Source organism: Neomonachus schauinslandi, chromosome 1 (assembly GCF_002201575.2).
Source record: "Neomonachus schauinslandi chromosome 1, ASM220157v2, whole genome shotgun sequence".
NCBI classification, from domain to species: Eukaryota; Metazoa; Chordata; class Mammalia; order Carnivora; family Phocidae; genus Neomonachus; species Neomonachus schauinslandi.
In genome coordinates, this window is record NC_058403.1 from 46724425 (window position 1) to 46747203 (window position 22779).

Consider the following 22779-nt stretch of genomic DNA (forward strand, 5'->3'; position numbering starts at 1 on the left):
CTCAATGTCCTTATCTATAAAATGTGAGACAAATCTCCCAGTCACAGTGTTGTTATAATGAAAATAGCATACGTAAAATATTTGACTTCATACCTGGCACAAAGGAGGGGCTTAATAAATTTATTAGTCCTGTTATCTCAAAAAAAAAAAGGCCTACTAAAAAACAAGGACTATCATGTTCACAGAAGTTCTATTTATAACACCTCACCTGGAAACAGCACAAATGATAGTCCCAAATGACCATCAGTAGTAGACTGAATTTATTTTATTTATTTATTTATTTATTTATTTATTTATTTATTTTAAGATTTCATTTATTTTCCAACAGAGAGAGAGACAGCGAGAGAGGGATTTTTTTAAATGTGGGATATTCATACAGTGTACTACTATAAAGCATGAACTACCATTAGCACAAAAATATGGATAAATCTTACCAACGTAATGTTGAATGACACAAAATAATACATTCTGTATAATTCCATTGAAAGAAAGTTCAAAAACAGGCAAAATTAATCTGTAGCGATAGCGGTCAGAAGTCATAACCTTTTGGAGGGAGGATGGATTGGAAGAAGGAAAAAGGGAGCCAGCTGGGGTGCTGAAAATGTTTTATGTCTTCACCTGCATGGTGTGGTTATGTGCGGGTACATGTATGTAAAAATTCATCAAACTATACACTTAAGGTTTGTACAATATACATGTACGATTTATACAGATATAAATAATACATCAATAACAAAACCTGTTCCCTTAAACCCAGGAGCTGGATTTTTGTATCAATATCAATTTTATTTATTAGGAGTGTATCTGGCAGTAGATATAGCATGCCAATAGCTGGCCATCTTGCAGGCTGTAGTCAGTCTGTCCCTTGTAAGTGGCCCCATTTCAGAGCTAGCCTGGAGCTGACAGGCATATTATAAGGGTCATGCTCCATCCTCATTGACAGCTGGAATTGCCATCACATGTATCAGCAACAGAGCACAGGGAAAACCAGGCAGTGGACTGTGCTTCCCACCCTTAGGCTTGGAGACACAAGCCCCAGCAATGGAAGGATTAAAAAGCCTCAATTTTAAAAAGACAGGGGGAGGGGAGGGAATGTGGGCTGCACAATTTATAAATAGACACTCCCCGAGGCTGCCTGATGATGAAATGGTTGTTTAGTAAATCTTTCTCCCTTAAGGATCCCATTATCGGAGAGCATTTGAAAATACCAGTTTCATTTTGTCTTTTGGGGGAGATCCTGGGTTTCATCAGGTCAGCCCTGTTGGATGATATTTCTCTCTCTCAAATTTAGGGACAGGCCTTCGAGAATTTGAATCACCTACACATGGAGCACAAAGATGATGATGATGATGATGATGATGATGTGTCTTTCGCCAAATGGATGAGCAGCTTCTGGGGTCACAGCTGGACAGAAGAGAATGAGAGAGGACTCCGGGACCGCCACGGATCACAAGATGCCACTTACAGGAAAACCTCCCTGCCCTGCCCAGTGAGTTATGATCAGAGAACCAGGGGAGAGCTGGACTAGGGGAGGGGAATTTCTATTAGATAATTTTTGAAGAGGCCTTTGGTATAAAATCTTCTCTGGTTAAAAATCAGTACTTCTAAACCTTTTATACCCACAAAAGTCCCTTTTATTATTTTATCTTGTCCTCCAGGGGACCGGATTTTCGTTTATTAGGTGAAGATTTCTTCATTTTTAGTAGCCTAAGATATCTTTAACTACTATTCAGAGCTCCTGATAAACCTGAGACAATCCTCCTGAGGGTTAATATGATTCCAGCCAAAGGAAAGAAACTTGATGTTATAAATTAGTCTGTGTAGCATCAGGCATGGATCAATGTGTGATTTCCACTACTCTTTTTGAAATACTGAAAATAGCTCCGTGATTTGATGACCTCTAAAGAATTGGGGATTCCACATCATAAATCACTACCTTTGATAAATTTGATACACGTTTTCTTCTGGTTCCCCTTTGGTTTCCCGAGGGGAGAGGGAACCCAAATTTTTCTGCCCTCAGCACTACTTTTCCATAGGGCAGCAGAGCACCCAGTGTCTAGGGAGCAAGATGGAAGCAGGAGAAAGCTCCTGATAGCAGAACGGGTGGGCCTGACCGGGTGAGGACTCAGTGGCAGGTGCAGGCAGTGGTTCTCTCCACTCAACTGCACGGAGAAGACTCTGCAGCAGAGACCTGCATCCTCTGCTTCACAGTTACACAGCAAGAATATAGCTTTTCTTTTTTGCAGGTCACTTAGATTCTAGCTATAGAGAATACCTCCCCAACTTGCTTCTGTCAACCCCCGAATCATGTACGTTTTGGGGCAATGTTATTTTATTTCAGTTTTAGCCTCAGAGTCCCCAGATGCATAATGCCTATGAGGGATATTACGGTGGGTATGGCAATCTCTTTTACTCCCCGTGACCAGCAAATTTGAGGAATGAGACCTCTTTAAGACACAAATATTTGAAAGTAGATTTCTTACCAAATGCATACTCAGGGACAAAGGGCAAGTTTCAACAGCTCTTTGAGCTTCAGGTTCCTTATGTAAAAAAGAAGACAGGCTGGACAGGATGATCTCTGGGAACTCTTCTAGCTCTAACTGTCCATGATTCTGTTATAAATAAACACCTGTTTATCACACTCTCATTTTAATCTCTTATGTTCCACTTCAAGTGAGGTATTCACAATGTGTGAACCCAAAGTACAATTAGTTTCCAGTTTCCAGATAGCTAGAACTAAGAAGAAACAAAGAGAAAAACTGTGATTTGCTATTTATCTCAACGGCCCTTTAGTACTGTTGAAAATATGAAAACAAAATATGAAATAAAAACAAATGACTTATAAAATACAGTTTTGTTGAATAAATTTTAGCATCTATTAGACCTTTAAAACTGAGATAATCCACTAGGGAATCCAGTTTTAGGTTGCAATGTTGTTTGCCTGAAACTATTAGGACTAAGCAGAATTTGTTATATGGGGCATTTGTAAACAGTGTCCGTATATCTCTTCCTGCTCATACTAGCTTCGGACATTTGCCTGAATTAATCTGTTTAGATTCTCTCAGTCAACAGTGAATTCCAAAATTATCAGACTATATGCAGAAAGTATGTGTTTATTTAAGGAGACAAAGCATGGAATAAAAATGAGCACCTGACCGAATAGGGTAGAGAGTGCAAGGGCAGAACACAGAGCAGGGGACCCAGGGTGACGTGGGCAGATCCTGGGAAATAGTCAGGGGTCTGAATGTCCAGTTCCAGTCACAGAACGCCATATATTTATGACAAGAGCTTGTGTTGGATAGTTAACTTTTCTAACTCTAAAATGTGCTCAGATTTTTCTTACTTTAGAGATCAGAGAACAATTAGGTTTTCATTTTGTGTGTGTGTGTTTTGCGTTGAGCTCAATCTTTACTTAAAAAGAAAAGCTTACTCTTAGCCTTGTCTCTTTTTCTCTCTCCCCACTGCTCCTATCTAAGGCTCTTCCCTCTCATAACCTATTAATAACCTATATCCGTCCATATTACATGCTTAGGAAGAGAAGAGCTTTCCCTTCCTTTCCCATTTGAATGTGGTTTCTGGTTTGTTTGTTTGTTTGTTTTTTAAAGATTTTATTTATTTATTTGACAGAGAGAGACACAGCGAGAGAGGGAACACAAGCAGGGGGAGTGGGAGAGGGAGAAGCAGACTCCCCGCAGAGCAGGGAGCCCGATGCAGGGCTCGATCCCAGGACCCCGGGATCATGACCTGAGCCGAAGGCAGACACTTAAGGACTGAGCCACCCAGGCGCCCCTGCCCACCCCCACCCCACACTAATTTCTTCTATGCCTTGGGTCAGAGAGTGCCTAGGGTTTTTTCTTCGATAGGAATTGTCTTCTGGGGTCATAGTGGAAACAGCTGTGGTGCTGGGCACACTCTTCTGTACTGCAGGTCAGGGAACTGGGTCGTTATGCTCTGAAGGCAGCACGGGCAGCACGCTTTGTCTTTGTTGCTTTGCCGTCTGGGACCCCAGCTGCTGAGCTCAGAGTAAAGGGATCCCATTCCATGGGCCAGACCCTGCCTCACAGTGTGGGAGAGAGAGCTATAAGCCTAGTCTGTGGCTGTGGGGTGACAAGGGCATACTTGGTCAAAGCAAGCCATGCATGTAGGGCACTATTTCATGTCTTTGCCAGGAAAATTACATTGGAAGGGCATATAAAATCCAAAAAGTAGAGCTTGCGTGGTACATACACATATTTAAAAATGGGAACTTCTCCCTGTAATCAGTGAGAGAGCTCTTTTAAGCCTGTTTCCCACAAAGTCACACAATACAACAAAGGAACCAAAAGACCTATCTGATAGGAGATATTAAGTATATACTCCATTTATGTTGTGATAAAACATTTGCTGTTCTTTTTAGGCCTCTCAATGGAAGAGAACGTTTGTATAAACAACCTCATTTCATTCCCAGCCTCAAATTTTTAAATTTTATTTTTAAAGTTTTATTGTGGTAAGAACACTTAACATGAGATCTACCCTCTCGGCAGATTTTTAAGTGTGAAATCCAGTTAATGAGAAGCATAATGCTGTACCGTACATCTCTAGAGCTCACTCATCCTGCATAACTGGAATGTTATACCCATTGATTAGCCACGTCCCATTTCCCCATTTTCTCAGGCTCTGACAACCCCTATTCTATTTCTTGCTTCTATGGGATTGACGATTTTAGATACCTCAAGTAAGTGCAGTCATTCAGTATCTGTCCTGTGTCTCAGTCTCAAATTTTGAAAGTATCATTTTTTTCCTGATAATATAATATACCATCACTGCAGAAAACTTGGAAAATACTAAAAAACCAATCCCACAGCACAAAGAAAACCTTTCAAAACATTTGGGTATGTTTTAAGATTGCCCATCTTATGATACTACCCTACTTCAAGCCCTCCCCACCACTCCCTTCTCCCAGATGCTCACACTCAGTAGGTTTCTTTTCCTTCCACTCCAGCAAGCTCTTCTGTGGCAGGGCCTCTGAAGATATGGGGCTCATCCTGAGGCAGAAAACTATTCCCTGTTCCCTAATTAACCCTGCTCATCCTTCAGATTGTATCTTTATCATCACATCTTCACAAAAGTCTTCCCTGATCCTCCTAGCCACTCCAACACCCACCTGAACATACATGATTTTACCTTGTTATATCCTTTCTGTGCACCTTGAACTTTCCCTTTATAGCATTTGGCCAAGGCTGTAGGCATATGCCCTGTTTGTTTAAATTCCATCTCCCGGGGTGCCTGGGTGGCTCAGTCGTTAAGCGTCTGCCTTCGGCTCAGGTCATGGTCCCAGGGTCCTGGGATTGAGCTCCGCATCGGGCTCAGCAGGAAGCCTGCTTCTCCCTTTCCCACTCCCCCCTGCTTGTGTTCCCTCTCTCACTGTGTCTCTCTCTGTCAAATAAATAAAATCTTTAAAAATAAATAAATAAATTCCATCTCCCAAAATAATCCCCAAGAGGGGGACACTGTGCCTGTTTGGTTCCCCAATTTATCCAAAGCACCCAGTACCATGTCTTACCTATAATAAATGGAATAATATATACAAATTTACCTCCTATCTTTTAGTAGCTTTACAAATCTTTAACCATATTTTTGATTATTGTTTGAGAGAAAATTTCTAGATATGTGTGTTAGTTTGCTCAGGCTGCCATAACAAAATACCACAGACTGGGTGATTTAGGGCAGAAATTTATTTTCTCACAGTTCTGGAGGTTAGAAGTCTGAGATAAAGGTGTCAACAGGTTTGGTTTCTTCCAAGGCCTCTCTCCTTGGCTTACAGATGGCCACCTTCTTGCTGGTCCTCACATGGTTTTTCCTCTGTGTAAGCATATCCCTGGTGTCTCTCTGTGTATCCAAATTTCTTTTTCATATAAGGGCACCAGTCAGACTGGAGTAGAACCCACCATAATGGTCTCATTTTAACTTGTTAGAGGCCCTATCTCCAAATATAGTCATAATCTGATGTACTCACATAAGACTTCAATGTATGAGTTTGGGGTAGGGGGACACAATTCAGCAAATTATAACATGCAATGGATGGATCCAAGGAGGAGAATATTTTAAACCCTCTGACACACATTGCCAACAGCTTTCTAGGAAGGATGTACATATTTTTAGTCCTACCAGCAAGGAAGACAAGTGCCTATCTCCCTTCACTCTTGCCAGTGTTGGTACCATTAAATAACATTTTTTTTTGATACCTGAAAGACAAAATTCTATATTATTTCATTTTCCATAGTTTTTGGCTACTAGTAAGCATCAACATTTTTTACCAGTTGGTATTTTTTTCTTTTACATTTATTCATCTTACATATAAAAATTTTTTAATTAAGATTTTATTTTGGGGGCACCTGGGTGGCTCAGTTGTTAAGCATCTGCCTTCGGCTCAGGTCATGATCCCAAGGTCCTGGGATTGAGCCCCACATTGGGCTCCCCACTCTGCAGGAAGCCTGCTTCTCCCTCTCCCACTCCCCCTGCTTATGTTCCCTCTCTCGCTGTGTCTCTGTCAAATAAATAAATAAAAATCTAAAAAAAAAAAAAAGATTTTATTTTTAAGTAATCTCTACACCTGACGTGGGGCTCAAACTCACAACTTGGAGTTCAAGAGTCACATACTCTTCTGACTGAGGTGCCCCTCATCTAGTATATATTTAATGAACTCATGTTGTGAATAGGGCAAAGCGCTGGATACTGGGATTCTAGCAGAGAATGAAACATAGCCCTTGATGTGATGGGGCATATAGTCTAATGGAGGAGAGATATGTAACAAAATCACCGAAAATATTGATTATGGTTGTGATAAGTATCATAAAGGAGAAGTATGAGACCCCAGCAGGGCATCAAACTGGGACCCGAACCACCCAGGGTGGTAGGGAAGGGTTTCTGTGAAAGTGCAGAATGACTGAAGTATGATTAACCATGTCCTGGGGTAATGAGGTGGGATGGTGCGCAGTCATGAGCAGAGAGGACCCCCTTGTGTTGGGTAAGAGCAAGTGAGCTGGAGAAAGTGACTAACCAGTGAGGCCGTCCATGAAAGTGTGGGTGGTGCAAGATGAGGTACAAAATAAAAAGTGATCAGACGTGACTTGGTTGGTGTCCTGACTACTCTGGCTGCTCTGGGAACGACAAAATAAATGGGTAAGAGTGGATATAGGATGTCCACCATGGGGAGGCTGCTTCTATAATCTGGGTGGCTTGGATTACGGTAGTAACAGTGATGCTGGGAAAGCATGGATAGTTTTTGAGAGACATTGGAGAGATGGAATCTACTGACTTGGCAAGAGAATGTGAAGAGTAGCTCCTGAGTTATGGGTCTGAGTAACTGAGTGAATGGTGATACCATCTTCTAAGTTAGGGGACACGTGAGGAGCAGGTTTGGGGAGGAGAGGTGATGAAGTCAGATTTGCCCAAGTCAGGGTGAGTGCCAGTGGGATACTTCGCCAGAGGGAACTTGAGGGGGCAGAAACTCAGAGGAGATGTCTGGGCTAACAACATAAATTAGAAAATCAGATGATAGCTAGAAATTGAAGCCTGAGGATGAGATATTTAGGGAGACAGTGTAATGTGAGTAAGGAAAGGAAGGGAAGGAAGACTAGTTTAGAACCTGGAGGAACTCCAAAAGTTATGAGCAGCTAGAAGGAGAAGTGAGCAAAAATGTCTAAAACACCGTGGCAGAATGATCACCCTTGAGGGTGCAGTGGTAGAAGACAAGGAAAGATTGTTTCTGGGGGTGGGGGGGCACACGGGCTACTGGATTGAATGCTACAGAATGATTAAAGACCAAAAGTGCACAGAATTTGGCAACACTGAGATCAATATCCTGACCAAAATCAGTGTTGCGTGCAAAAGCTGGATTGGAGCGGGTTGGGAAGTGAGAAAAATTGAGAGAACATTTCTTTCAAAAATTGCCTTCTCTGAGCTGTCTGTCCTTTGATTATTTTCCAATTGTGATTTTAACATTTTTTTTAAAGATTTTATTTATTTATTCATAAGAGACAGAGAGAGAGAGAGGCAGGCTCCCCACTGAGCAGGGAGCCCGATGCGGGACTCGATCCCAGGACCCTGGGATCATGACCAGAGCCGAAGGCAGATGCTTAACCATCTGAGCCACCCAGGCACCCGAAGACCAATTGTGATTTTAACATTGATGTTATTGTGTTATATGACCTCTGTGTTTCCCTGTATGCATGTGAGATATACTTATTTATTTTCAGGGTATCTATTAAACATTACTGACATGCAGCAAATATTTTTTAAGTTTTTAAATCTACCATTAATTTTGTTTATATTGCTTGTGATGCACATTATTTTTATGTAATTAAATTAATATTTCCTATGACTTTTCCCATTGTTCTTTTGCTTAGAAATTCTTTCTCCATATAGAAATCATATAACTATTCACTGTTGTATTATTTCTTAAACATTTATGACTTCATTAAATTTTTTTTTTTTTTAATTTTGGAAATTCTTTTTACATATCAGTTTAAGGCTTGGAATGCTTCATTATTCTACCCTCATGGTAAAGGATAAACAAAGCTAGACTTGGGATGTTCTACTTAATGTTTTAACTAATTGATTCTACTTCATTGTAGGAGGAAGGCCCTACTGATCAAAAAGATAAAATTTCAGTTCAACATGAGATTTGTTTAGTTGGTAATTTATGGATATTCTGTCCCTGTGCTAACATTGTACCATCTCTTTATATTGCAAAAAAATTTTTTTTTTTTAAAGATTTTTTATTTATTTATTTGACAGAGAGAGACATAGCGAGAGCAGGAACACAAGCAGGGGGAGTGGGAGAGGAAGAAGCAGGCTTCCTGCCAAGCAGGGAGCCCAATGTGGGACTTGATCCCAGGACCCTGGGATCATGACCTTTGCCGAAGGCAGACGCTTAGTGACTGAGCCACCCAGGCGCCTGCAAAAATTTTTATTCTGTATTCCCAGTTTCCTGTGCTTCCCAGAATCACATCGTCTGTCAGCCATCCCAGAAGGCATTCTCATGAGGACCAAGGAGTTCGATGCCATACCCACATGCTGGATTACAGAAAATGCTCAGTGGATGAGTCATTCAAGGAGCCACTGGAATCAAAAGGAAGCTCCCGTTCCAAAATTCAAGCATTTTCAGAGTCCTTTGAACAGCAACTGTGCTTTAGAACCAAACGCTCTGTCTCTTTGGTATGTAACAGAGTTATTGAATATTTAACCACTTTAGAAAAGGAAACCCAAAGGGTTCGTCCTCCCCTAGTTTGAGGAGAACAAATCTAATTTCTTCATTTACAGCCTAGTGATGAGGTCTTTGAAAAATGACAGTTTTAGATAGCCCAGATGTATATGTTTTTTTATTATTTTTACTGGAGACACCTGGTATAGGAAGAATTCCTGGAGGACCATAGGTGGAATGTTTTTGTTACCAAGGTCCTCTGGTTCTTTGAGACTCTTTTTGTCAATCTTATAAATAATTGTGACTTGTTCTTCTTTCACTCTTTGAAGAATGGAAAAACTACCCCAACTGTTCCTGTCCTTTCATATTTCATCCAGTAGCAAACAGTGTATGATGGTGGTGTGTTTTCCTGTACTTCTATTTTTTTTTTAAGATTTTATTTATTTATTTGAGAGAGAGAGAGTGAGCAAGAGAGAGCACAAGCCAGGGAGGTGCAAAGGGAGAGGGAGAAGCAGGCTTCCCGTTGAGCAGGGAGCCTGATGCACGGATCCATCCCAGGACCCTGGGATCGTGACCTGAGCGGAAGGCAGACGCTTAACTGACTGAGCCACCCAGGCACCCTCGCCTATACTTCTAAAAAGTATGCAGAAGGAATTCTCTAAACACTAGTAAGATTCCAGGAGTAGGAGCTGTCCAGGCATTCCCAGTGACCTGTGGGAGTCTAAATAAAGCACAAAGGAGACATAGACATGAAATGGGTGAAGAATAGAAACTCCATTGGTGATGCCAAACTTGATACCTAAAGTCATACACTAGAGGATCAATTAATTTGGGGATAGTTTTTGAACTCTGCAACATGTTCATTGAGTGGCCTTGAGCAAAGTAACTTTTTTTTTTTTTTTTTGGTTTTGGTTTTATTTTGCAAAACAGGAATACTAATATGTCTCTGCCATGTAGTAGGCAGAACAAATAAGTGACCAGGAGTGTTGCCACCTGGTTCTTGAGCTACGCTCTGTGAATGTAGAGAGGAAGATGTGTGGCTGCTTCCTACCTCTTTGTCCGTCTGAACACAGTGCTTTCTGCTTAGCAGTGATGGCTGTTGGTACTGTCACCATGCATCTTTGCCTCGTAGGTGACACCTCACTTTTTTTTTTTTTTTTTTTTTTTATTTATTTTTGAGAGAGAGAGAATGACAGAGAGAGAATGAGAGGGGTGAGGGTCAGAGGGAGAAGCAGACTCCCTGCCGAGCAGGGAGCCCGATGCGGGACTCGATCCCGGGACTCCAGGATCATGACCTGAGCCGAAGGCAGTCGCTTAACCAACTGAGCCACCCAGGCGCCCAACCTCACTTTTATCAGAGAGTGACCCTGTGTATGATTCCCCTTCAGCAGGCTGCTCTCTCCACCTGATCATAAGAGGAATAGGGCACTGGGTGTTATACGCAACTGATGAATTGTTGAACACTACATCAAAAACTAGTGACGTACGATATGTTACCATATCTAAATCTTATTAAGAGTTCCTGTTTTGTCTTTTCTTTATATTGTTTTAAAAAAATGGTTTCAGACTTAGAACGGTATTGCAAGAGTAGTACAAAAAAATCCATTCTTCATTTAGATTCCCTCCAAAAGTTAATGTGTTATATTTACTCATGTCCTCTCTCCCCTTCCAAGCCCCCAAACAAGGACAGGAGAACATTCTGTCACAGAAACACAGTATAATAATTAAACTCAGGAAATTAAAACTAATACAATACTTTTATATCTAATTTATTGATCTCGTTCATATTTTGCCAGTTGTCTCAAAAATATTCTCTATTGTGAAATTCCAGATCATGTGTTGCAACCAATTTTCACATCCCTCTGATTGATTTTATTCTGGAACAGTTCCTTAGTCTTTCCTTGTCTTTCATGACACTGACATCTGAAGAATACAGGCCAGCTATCTTTTAGAGTGATGCCTAGTTTAGGTTTTTCTGATATTTCCTCATGACTAGATTTAGACTCAGAGCTTTCAGCAGGAATATAACAGGAGTGCCAGAATTCCTGTTTTAAAATTACATGTTCAAGTCATTAATTATATTAATTCAGGAGACATATCTGCCTTAAGTTTTTTCTGGAGCGAGTTACAGTATAAGTATATTTTGAAAAACATTTTAATCTGAACTATTCTTTGTTGATTCTGATGTCCTCAGAAAAAAATTATATATATAGCAACACATCTTATGTAACTGCTTACATGATACCATTCGCTAATATTATAAGCCCTAACAGTGTGTAAACATGAAATCAGTTCCCTTATTTAAAGAGATACTTATCACATTATCCCTAAAATATCAAATGTTAGCTAATATTTCATTTCCCAAGCTCTTCCTTTTGAGTACCAAGGCAATTAAGACAGCATTTTCAACTTTTTGACCCAAGAACTCTTTTCACAGTTCCATATAATACCTAGAAACCTGCTAGGAATTTACAAAATCATTTAATTTTTTTTCATATTACATATATAAACATATAGGATAAATACTTTTATTAAATATTTTATTTTATATCAATTTTAAAGAGTATTTTATAAAGTTTATCCTTATGTAAAATTAAAAATTTAGAACATACATATAGTTTAAAACGTGTTCTTATTTAACAATTGACATACTTTTCTAAAGCTAACTACACTAAAAAGTGTAGTTTATCAGCAAATCTAAAACTGATTTATATTTTGGCTGGGGGCCAAATGTAGAGTAATGTGTAGATTAAAATTTTATGTCCTTCAGCATCAAAAAGATCAAGAAATTGGGGCACCTGGTGGCTCAGTCGTTAGGTGTCTGCCTTCAGCTTGGGTCATGATCCCAAGGTCGGGTCATGATCCCAAGGTCCTGCTCGGTGGGGGGGGGGGCTGCTTCTCCCTCTCCCACCACCCCCACCCCCCGCTTGTGTTCCCTCTCTCTCTGTCAAATAAATAAATAAATAAATAAAAATCTTAAAAAAAAGAGATCAGGAAACTAATTTTGTGACCTGATCACGACCAACAATATTAAATTCTTTCATTTTGGTATTGAAAACCTCAATTGTCTTATTTTGATAATTTTTACATTTTGTTTCTAAATAATGATACAAGAAAAAAGATTTCAGCTCATTATTTACAAACATTTCTCAGATAGTCTTTATTCTCAATAAGGGAAAAGCCATTGCTTTATTTTGAAAATAATCATCACTGTATTTTCTCTTTTTTATACTGCTCTTATAAGTACTGGAGATATTCATGACTGCTACATATGAACTTTGATCAGGCTGATGGATCTAATACAACTGCTAGGTCTAATGAAAATAATCTGGGGGCACATTTACAGAACTAGTACAATTTTTAAGTTTCTCTTAACCTGTATCTCAACTTCATCATTTGTTTCGCTTTGTGACTTTGGCCACTGGACCAATATAGATAGAAATGAAATAATCTAGGTATAAAAACAATTTAGCATTGAAGAGTAGCTGACATCACCGCAGTAATCAGACACCCTTATAACTCAGCCTGCAGTGTTGAGTCATGATCTTGCTCATCTGATTGGTACTCATCACAGTGCATATTCACTTGATAGACCTTTGGGTGTTCCCCAGCGTTTCCAGTTCACGTGGAGGAGGGGGAGAGTCATGATGTTATTTATTTTTAAAAATAGAAGTATAGGTAGATGCCATCGCCACATTTATCAATGCCATTCTTTAGTCAGTAATTCTTTCGAAAGACGCTCCTTGCCCATGGAAACGAAGAAGCCTTCCCCCTTCCCACCCCATACTTCCTTATCATGTCACCCTGTTTGCTCATTATCATTGCAATTATCACTATCTGTGATCTTCTTGTTTCTTTTTAGGCTTATTGATTGTCATGCTGTACCTAGGGGTAATATCGAAGAAGTAGGGTTTCTTTAGTTAGTGCTGTATCTCCTGATCTTAGAACAGTAGTATGTGTTCAATAAATCAGTGAATGTGGACCCCTGGGCAACCAGCTGGGGAATGTTAATGTGCCTGGATGTCATTTCCTTAACACTTCATTCTTTACATAGTCCTCACATTAGAACTTAACACAAACCCTACTGTTAATGTAATTTAAAGAAGTAGACACTGGGAGGTTAGAATCATTCCGTATATGATTCACTTGCCGTATTCCTTTTCGGAAAGCACCAGGAGACTGTTAATTATATCGTAATGTGAAACACATCCCTCTATAGCTCAGAGTTGTGTACAGGTTGAGTTTCCTCCATAGATCGTCAGCTGACACCCAAGCCCCATTCCTTTTATTTATGACTGAAACCTTTAGCAACACCCTTGGGCTTCTGCTAATTTATTATGAGAAGTTAAGATGTGGAAGTCTACTAAATGACCAGGGCTTTGTTCATTTCCAAGAGTTAGGAGAAATGTGGCTCGTTGTCAGCTGTCGGCACATTTCTACCCTTTTTCTGAACTTTCTCTTTCAGGGACCTGAGAGCAGAAAGGAGAGAAGCAAAAGGGAATGCCTGAGGATGGAGATGAAATCTCAAAAGAAAGTGGAGGAAAGAAGGAACCCTAGGAAGGAAGAACATGGAGAAGCATACATGCCCCCCTTGCTTGAAAAAGATCCCAAATAGTATTTTGTTTCCACGTCATGTGTCTGGATGCCACTGTGGTTTTCGGGCCCCAGTACGCCAGGCCAGGTGGTGGTAGCTGTGAAGGAGTGCCTGCAGAGGCTGAGTGACTGCAGGGGGCGGTCAGGGCCGCTGCTCCCCCACATGACTCATACCCGACTCTGACTGCTTCTGATGTCTTAGTTGAGAGTGTGATCTGCTCTGTTGTCCTTTTATGGGACTAAGGAGAATGAAAGGTATTTTAATAGAATAAGTTGTTCTTAAAAATGTAAAGAAAGATATTTAAAGAGCCACCCACCCATCTTCGCTAACTCTTCTTCCACATCAACCTTGCAAATAATTTTAAATAAAAGTCATTGATGTGACTCTAAGTTTACTTCTTTTTCAGAACTAATTATGTAAGTATGTCTAATGGCCGTCATTTAATGAGAACTGGTAATTAACATGCCAGGTACTATGCCGAGTTCTTCAATGCCTTACCCAAAATAATCCTCACTACTCTAAGGTGGGACCTATTCTTTTCACTTGCTAGCTGAGGAAATGGAAATTTAGGCACGTCCGGGAACTCATCGGTGAGGTGGCAGAGTTAGGGCCAGAGCCCAGTTCATTCTGACTCATGGTCCTAACCTGAGGCAGGACCTTCATTTCTCTTTAGCTCTGGCTCCTAAGTTGGTGTTTGTGTCTGTGATGTGCATGGAATGAGTGGATGTGAATGAGAAAAGCAGGAGCTGGGAGGAGCTTATAATAATGACTTTTACACGGGTGGAGACTGATTTTTCTGATGTCAGCTTTATGCTCTGGGTTTTAACTTTATGAGACCATATTCTTACTTATTTATTTTTATTTTATATTGAGACATAACTGACATATAACGTCATATTAGTCTCAGGTGTACAACATAATGATTTGATATTTTTAATATATTGTGATATTATCACAATAAGTCTAGTTAGCATCCGTTGTCACATATAGTTACAAAATTTTTTTCTTGTGATAAGAACTTTTAAAATCTACTCTCTTAGCAACCTGCAAATATACACTATTACTAGCTATAGTCACCATGCTTACCTTATATCCCATGACTTATTTAAAAAATGTGGAATGGTTCATGAATTCACGTGTCATCCTTATGCAGAGGCCATGCTAATCTCTGTATCCTTCTAATTTTAGTGTATGTGTTGCTGAAGTGAGTACTTCTTTTTTTTTTCTTAATTTTCAGCTTTATTGAGATATAATTGACAAATAAAATTATATGTTTTAAACTGTACAAACATGATGATTTGACATATGTATGTTCTGTAAAATGATTACCACAATTGGGTTAATTAACATATTGAGGCCATATGCTATCACTGTTTTTCTTCCCTAGAAGAAAAGATACTACAACTCCCCCTATATTTTTTTATATTGAAGTATAATTGACATTTAATATTCTATTGGTTTCAGGTGTACAACATAATGATTTGATTTTTGTATACTTTGTGAAATGATCACCACAGTAAGTCTCATTAACATCCATCATCATATATAGTTATAACATCTTTTTTTCTTATGATGAGAACATTTTTTTTCCTTTAAAAAACCCAGCTTTAGGCGTTCCTGGGTGGCTCAGTCATTAAGCATCTGCCTCCGGCTCAGGTCATGATCTCGGGGTCCTGGGATCGAGCCCCACGTCGGGCTCCCTGCTCAGTGGGGAGCCTGCTTCTTCCTCTCCCTCTGCCTCTCCCCTGGCTTGTACTCTCTTTCTCTCTCGCTCACTCTCTCTCTCAAATAAATAAATAAAATAAAATAAAAACAAACAAAAAAAACCCCAACCCCATACCAGCTTTATTGTGGTATCATTGATATCCCAAAACTGCACAGATTTAATGTACACAATTTGATGAGTCTGGACATATGTATACAGCCATGGAACCATCACCACCAACTATCAGTTCTTCTTTACTCCCCTGAATGCTCTGAAGCATGGCATTTCTTAACTACTTCCACAATTCATACAAGTCCTCCCTTCTTAGTATGGATCCTTTTCAAATTTTTTTTTTAAGTAGACTCTATGCCCAGCATGGAGCCCAATGTGGAGCTTGAACTCACGACCCTGAGATCAAGACCTGAGCTCAAGACCTGAGCTGAGATCGAGAGTCGGACACTTAACTGACAGAGCCACCCATGCACCCCAGTATGGATCCTTTTTTGAAATTAGTTTAAGACAAAATTAGTATGTTTGAGAAAGTTTTTCTCGCAGACACATATGATGAGAACTTTTAAGATCTACTCTTTTAGCAACTTTCAAATATGAAACACAATATGTGACGATAGTCACCATGCTGTACATGACATTCCTATGAATTTTTATTTTATGACTGGGAGTTTGTACCTCTTGATCCCCTTCACTCATTTCACTCACTCCTTTATCCCCCCTCCTCTCAGGCAACAACCAATCTGTTCCTTGTATCTATGAGTTTTGTTCTATTTGTTCATTTGTTTTGTTTTTTAGAGTTTACATATAAGTGAAATCATATAGTATTTGTTTTTCTCTGTTTCACTTATTATTCACTTAGCATAATGCCCTCAAGATCCATTCATATTGTTGCAAGTGGCAAGATTTCATATTTTTGTGGCTGACTAACATTCCATTGTATATATACACCATATCTTTACACATTTATCCATTGGTGAACACTTAAGTTTGTTCTGTATCTTGGCTATTGTAAATAATGCGATGAACACAGGGGTATGTATTTTTTTTTGAATTGGTGTTTCTGTTTTCTTCATATAGATGCCCAGCTGGATCATATGGTAGTTCTGTTTTTAATTCTTTGAGGAACCACCACACTGTTTTCTATAGTGGCTGTACCAATTTACATTCCCACCAGCAGTGCACAATTGTTCTCTTTTCTCCACATCCTCACCAACACTTGTCATTTTTTGTCTTTTTGATAATAGCCATTCTGACAGGTACGAGGTGGTATCTCATTGTGGTCTGATTTCTCTTTCCCTGATGATTAGTGACGTTGAATATATTTTCATGCGTCTGTTGGCTATCTGCATGTCTTCTTTGGAAAAATGTCTATTCAGGTCCCCTGCCCATTTTCTCTATTTATTCTTTGTTTCTGTCTTGGCTCTTCAAATACCCAAGGGCAGCCAGAGTCTCCATTTTGTAAAGAATATCTCCCCAAACTAGTCATAATACTACAACTGGTTGCTTATGTAAGGCACAAAGTAACTTTGTCATAGACAATAAAAAGAAGGAAAAGGAAAAAGAAAAAAAAAAGAAGAGGAAAACAGAAAAGTAAAGTAGCAATTATCTTTGGTTTGTATTTTTTCAATTTTCTTTTTAAAAATTTTATCTTAATTCCAGTATAGTTAATATACAGTGTTAAATTAGTTTCAGGTGTACAATATAGTGATTCAACAATTCTGTACATTTCTCAGTGTTCATCAAGATAAGTGTTCGCTTTAATCCCCTTCCCCTATTTCACCCATTCCCCTCTGTCCCCCTCCCCTCTGGTAATCATCTATTCTCTTCAGTTAAGAGTCTATTTTTTAGTTTTTCTTTTTTTTCCCTTTGTTTTGTTTCTTAAATTCCACATATGAGTGAAATCATATGGTCTTTGTCTTTCTCTGACTGGCTTATTTTGCTTAGCATTATACTCTCTAGCTCCAACCATGTTGTTGCAAATGGCAAGATTTCATTCTTTTCTATGGCTGTATAGAAATTGTATATATATACCACATCTTCTTTATCCATTCATCTATCAATGGACTGTTGAGCTGTTTCCATACTTTGGCTATTGTAAGTGATCCTGCAATAAACATAGAGGTGCATATACCCTTTTGAATTAGCGTTTTCATATTCTTTGGTAAATACCCAGTAGTGCAATTACTGGATCATATGGTAGTTTTACTTTTAATTTTTTTTCCTTTTTTTTTATTATGTTATGTTAATCACCATGCATTACATCATTAGTTCTTGATGTAGTGTTCCATGATTCATTGTTTGCGTATAACACCCAGTGCTCCATGCAGTACGTGCTCTCTTTAATACCCATCACCAGGTTAACCCATCCCTCCACCCCCCTCCCCTCTGGAACCCTCAGTTTGTTTTTCAGAGTCCATAGTCTCTCATGGTTCAGCTCCCCCTCCAATTTCCCCCCTTCATTCTTCCCTTCCTGTTACCTTCTTCTTCTTCTTCTTCGTCTTCTTTTTTTTAAACATATAATGTATTATTTGTTTCAGAGGTACAGGTCTGTGATTCAATAGTCTTACACAATTCACAGAGCTCACCGTAGCACATACCCTCCCCAATGTCTATCACCCAGCCACCCCATACCTCCCACCCCCCATCACTCATACTCTTTTCCACAGTGGCTGGACCAGTTTGCATTCCCACCAACAGTGCATGAGGGTTTCTTTTTCTCCACATACTCACCAACATTTGCTTCTTTTGTTTTTGATTTTAGCCATAGTGACAGGTGTGAGCATCTCATTGTGGCTTTATTTTTTATTTAAAGATTTTATTTAAATTCCAGTTAACATATGGTATAATATTAGTTTCAGAAGTAGAACTTAGTGATTCATCACTTACATATGACACACAGTGCTCATCACAAGTGCCCTCCTTAATATCCATCACCTATTTAACCCATTCCCCTGCCCACCTTCCCACCAGCAACCCTCAGTTTGTTCTCTATAGTTAAGAATCTGTTTTATGATTTGCCTCTCTCCTTTTTTATCCTCCGTATGTTCATCTATTTTGTTTCTTAAATTCCACATATGAGTGAAATCATATGGCATTTGTCTTTGTCTGACTGACTTATTTTGCTTAGCACAATACACTCTGGCTCCATCCACATCATTGCAAATGGCAGATTTCATTTTTTTGATGGCCGAGTAATATATATATATATATATATATAATTTGCCATATCTTCTGTGTCCATTTGTCAGTCAATGGGCATGGGCTCTTCCCATAATTGGCTATTGTTGATAATGCTGCTACAAACATCAGGGTGCATGTGTTTCTTTGAATCAGTATTTTTGTGTCTTTTGGGTAAATACCTAGTAGTGCAATTGCTGGTCACGGGGTAGTTCTATTTTTAACGTTATGAGGAACTTCCATACTGTTTTCCAGAGTGGCTGCATCAGTTTGCATTTCCACCAACAGTGTAGGAGGGTGCCCCTTTCTCTGCATCCTCGCCAACACCTGTTGTTTCCTGTGTTGTTGATTTTAGCCATTCTGACAGGTGTGAGGTAATATCTCATTGTAGTTTTGATTTGTATTTCTCTGATGATGAGTGATGTTGAGCATCTTTCCATGTGTCTGTTAGCCGTCTGTATGTCTTCTTTGGAAAAATGTCTCTTTGTGTCTTCTGCCCATTTCTTAACTGGATTATTTGTTTTTTGGGTGTTGAGTTTGATAAGTTCTATAAAGATTTTTGATACTGACCCTTTATCAGATATGTCATTTCCAAATATCTTCTCCCATTCTGAAGTTTGCCTTTTAGTGTTGTTGATTGTTTCCTTCACCATGCAGAAGCTTTTATCTTGATGAAGTCCCAATAGTTTATTTTTGCTTTTGTTTCCCTTGCCTCCAGAGAAGTGTCTAGTAAGAAGTTGCTATAGCTAATGTCAAAGAGGTTCCTGTCTGTGTTCCCTTCTAGAATTTTGATGGTTTCCTGTCTCAAAAGGTCTTTCATCCCTTTTGAATTTATTTCTGTGTATGATGTAAGAAAGTGGACCACTTTCATTGTGGTTTTGATTTGCATTTCCCTGATAGTGAGTGATGTTGAGTGAAAATTCTTAATTTTCATACAACTTGTACCTTCATCCATTTTGGATTGGCACATTCATGTGGTCTTTGAATGCAGTATGATCCTTTTTCACATGTGTAAAAGATGATGTCAAGCTATTACCTGGTGCTGTTTGACTGTTATTTGCCACCACTGAGGGGGAGGAGGGGCCTGACCTGCCATCAAGGTCTGCATTCTGTTGTAGTTATGAAGAAAACAGTTGTTTCCCTATCCTTGCTTCATATACTTTTCAGTCTTGACAACCAAGTTTCAGATTTGGGGATGGTCTGCTCATAGAATATAGAAAGGTCTGGGGAGAGGTGGCCCATCCATGGGAAGAGGAGACACCTGGATGGAGTGGCTGGCTGGCTGACCCAGGTTGCCTGGCAAGGTTCTTCCCCTCCCTAGACTCAAGGATAGCAATACTTGTAAAAAACATGATAGGTAATTTTATAGTATATTTCATCAAACTGGAAGGAAGTCTATTTTCAGCACATTTTCAGGACCATAGCACGTGGAAAAGGGGGCACTCTGAAAAGGAAGTTGTCAGCTTATTGCCTTTTTTTATATCCTAAAAAGACACTTCCTATAATAAAAAATACAGATAAAGGAAAATAATAAAAATTAAAACCTTTTTATTAAAAGATTTTATTTATTTATTTGAGAGAGAGAGAGGGAGAGAGCATGAGCGGGGGGAGGGGCAGAAGGAGAAGCAGGCTCCCCGCTGAGCAGGGAGCCCGATGCGGGACTCGATCCCAGGACCCTGAGATCATGACCTGAGCTGAAGGCAGACGCTTAATGACTGAGCCACCCAGGCATCCCAAAAATTAAAACCTTTTATTCTACCTGCTCAGGGATAAATATGGTTAATACTTTGGCGTTTTTCTGTCTAGAGTATTATCTGTGTGTACACACACACACATACATAGAAAACTTTTTTTCAGACATGAGCTCATTTCAGTTACCAATATAACATTAACATCTTTTCAAATCAGTAAGTCAAGTGCATAATTTTAATTGTTTCTTTCCAACAGCTTTTAAACATGCTGAAGATCCTTCTGTCTTAAAAACCTTCTCTCATAATATACCAATAGGTATCCTTCTTGATATCCAATAGTTACCATTTTAGCTATCTTCCCTTTCATCGAAAACTTGTGGAGTTGCCTACATTTCCTTCTCAGTCTTCAGGCTGCGGCACAGGGTAGATAGAGGCAGTCTACCCTCTATAGAAAATGTTTTCATGAAAGTCACCCATGACCTCCCTACTGTCAACTTCTATGAAGATAACCCTCTGCTGACTTACTTGCTTACTTTCTGGCAGCATCTGACACCGCTGTCCACTCTGTCCCTTTTGAAACTTTTTCTTTGGTTCTTGTGACCTATATTCTTTTGCGTTTCCTGGGACCTCTGATCACTCTTCGTTGGTCTTTGGTGAGGGATCCTTATCCTTTGAATGATGATTTTCCTCTGTGCTCTGCCTGGGCACTTCTCTCACTCCTTATTCCCCTCCTGCCATGGGAATTTCAAACATTCCCATGGCATCAACTACGTACAAGTGGAAGATCCCCAAATCTATCCTGTGGCACAGACCTCTCCCCAGATCACCACACTCACGTATACAGCTGGCTCTTGGACTTAGAAGTAGTTGCAAATTTCACAGACATCTCAAACTCATCTTTTTAAAAGTAAACTACGATTTCTTGCACTGTCTGCCCCCAATCTGCCCCTCCTCCTGTGTTCTCTATGTCAGTGAATGGTAGCATCATTTACCAGTTGTCACATGAGAACCTGGTTGGGTTTGAAGCCATCTTGCACTTCTCCTTCTCCAACCAAATAATCATCAACTTCTCCCTATTTTGCCTCTAAATATCACTTGGTTTTACCCAATTCTCTTCATTCTCATTGCCACTACCCTATTTCGGGCCCTTTCTAACTCATCTTCATTCCAACAAAAATGATAATATTTTGGATATATTTGGTTAAATAAAATATATTATTAAAATTAGCTTAATCTGGTTTTTCCTGTTTTTAATGTGGCTACTGGGAAATTTAAACTTACATATATTATATGTCTCATATTTCTACTGACCTATACTCAGACTAACTCTCAAGCTTCCTTTTGTATTACTTGAACTTTGCTTTTAAGTTCTACTTGGTTGAGGAAATTTTTTTTTAAAGATTTTACTTTATTTATTTGACGGGGGGGGGCGGGGGGGGGGGGGAACACATGCAGGGGGAGTGGGAGAGGGAGAAGCAGGCTTCCCGCTGAGCAGGGGCTCGATCCCAGGACCCCGGGACCATGACCTGAGCCGAAGGCAGACGCTTAACGACTGAGCTACCCAGGCGCCCCTCAGTTGAGGAAATATTAACATTCAATTAATCCACAGTGTGATTTTGGGTTAACTGGCCTAATACTAGTTACAACATTTCAAAGTTTATTATATCTCTCTCTCCTTCCTTCCTTTCTCCCTTCTTTCCTTCCTTCTTTCCTTCTACCCTTTCCAAATAAAAATGCTTCTGTCCATTCATATTCTCCTCTGTGTAGAGTATAATTCAGGTAGGTTTTATCATACAATGTAATGGCTTCATTCCATGTCTGTCCTTCCATTACACTGTAAACTCTTAGTCTCTTAGTGACGGGACCCATGTCTCCATCTTCTTTGCATTCCCGAAATCCAGCAGGTGCCTATAACATAGTAGCAGCTATACATGTATACAGTTTGAGGGTGTGATTTTAAACAACCAGGGCCCGAAAACTTGAATGACTTCTGCTCATTTTAGGCAAGACACTGTCATATATTACTCTCTTAGGGCTCATATTACCTCCCTAAAATGGAAACTTTTTTTTTACTTATAAAAGTAATATCTGACATGCTTTCAAATAGTGCAGAAGCATATAAAATAGAAAATGGCCATACTCTGGGAAAGCCCAGGGTCAGAACTGGGAACTTAATACAGTTCAGCATCACTGTCAGGGCACTCTGGTCTACTCTGCTCTAGGGGGCAGACTTGAGCTGACATTTGGACAAGTGATGCGAGACATGGAGAAGCCTGTGTCTGACTGATGACAAAACCACGACCCTTACTTTCAAATAGAGAGAACTGTAGCATTTCTTATCAAAACTCTTGGAGGTTAGATTAGCCAAAATAAATAGTGGGTAATTTTTATGATTTAGAATATATCTAAAGGTACA

At 39.5% G+C, this 22779-nt stretch overlaps 1 protein-coding gene and 1 non-coding gene across 2 annotated transcripts; one reads left to right on the forward strand and one right to left on the reverse strand.

Annotated features, from left to right (window-relative positions):
• The first annotated feature begins 1307 nt into the window (after positions 1-1307).
• Positions 1308-13801, forward strand: LNP1 (leukemia NUP98 fusion partner 1). Its single transcript, XM_021692595.1, has 3 exons — positions 1308-1489; positions 8968-9198; positions 13650-13801. Exons 1-3 carry the CDS (start codon positions 1325-1327, stop codon positions 13797-13799), a joined length of 546 nt encoding a protein of 181 aa, XP_021548270.1. The 5' UTR covers positions 1308-1324; the 3' UTR covers positions 13800-13801.
• A 1085-nt stretch (positions 13802-14886) lies between these two features.
• LOC123326954 lies at positions 14887-14990 on the reverse strand. The gene has a single exon (XR_006541424.1). It is a non-coding gene; the product is annotated as a U6 spliceosomal RNA (small nuclear RNA).
• Positions 14991-22779: the final 7789 nt, after the last annotated feature.

Bases quoted from the DNA above. Each gene is read 5' to 3' on its own strand.
- LNP1 (XM_021692595.1), top strand. From the start codon at position 1,325: ATGGAGCACAAAGATGATGATGATGATGATGATGATGATGTGTCTTTC. The intron at 1,490-8,967 runs GTGAGTTATGAT...CTGTATTCCCAG, and splicing joins AAACCTCCCTGCCCTGCCCA to TTTCCTGTGCTTCCCAGAAT. The intron at 9,199-13,649 runs GTATGTAACAGA...TTTCTCTTTCAG, and splicing joins CCAAACGCTCTGTCTCTTTG to GGACCTGAGAGCAGAAAGGA.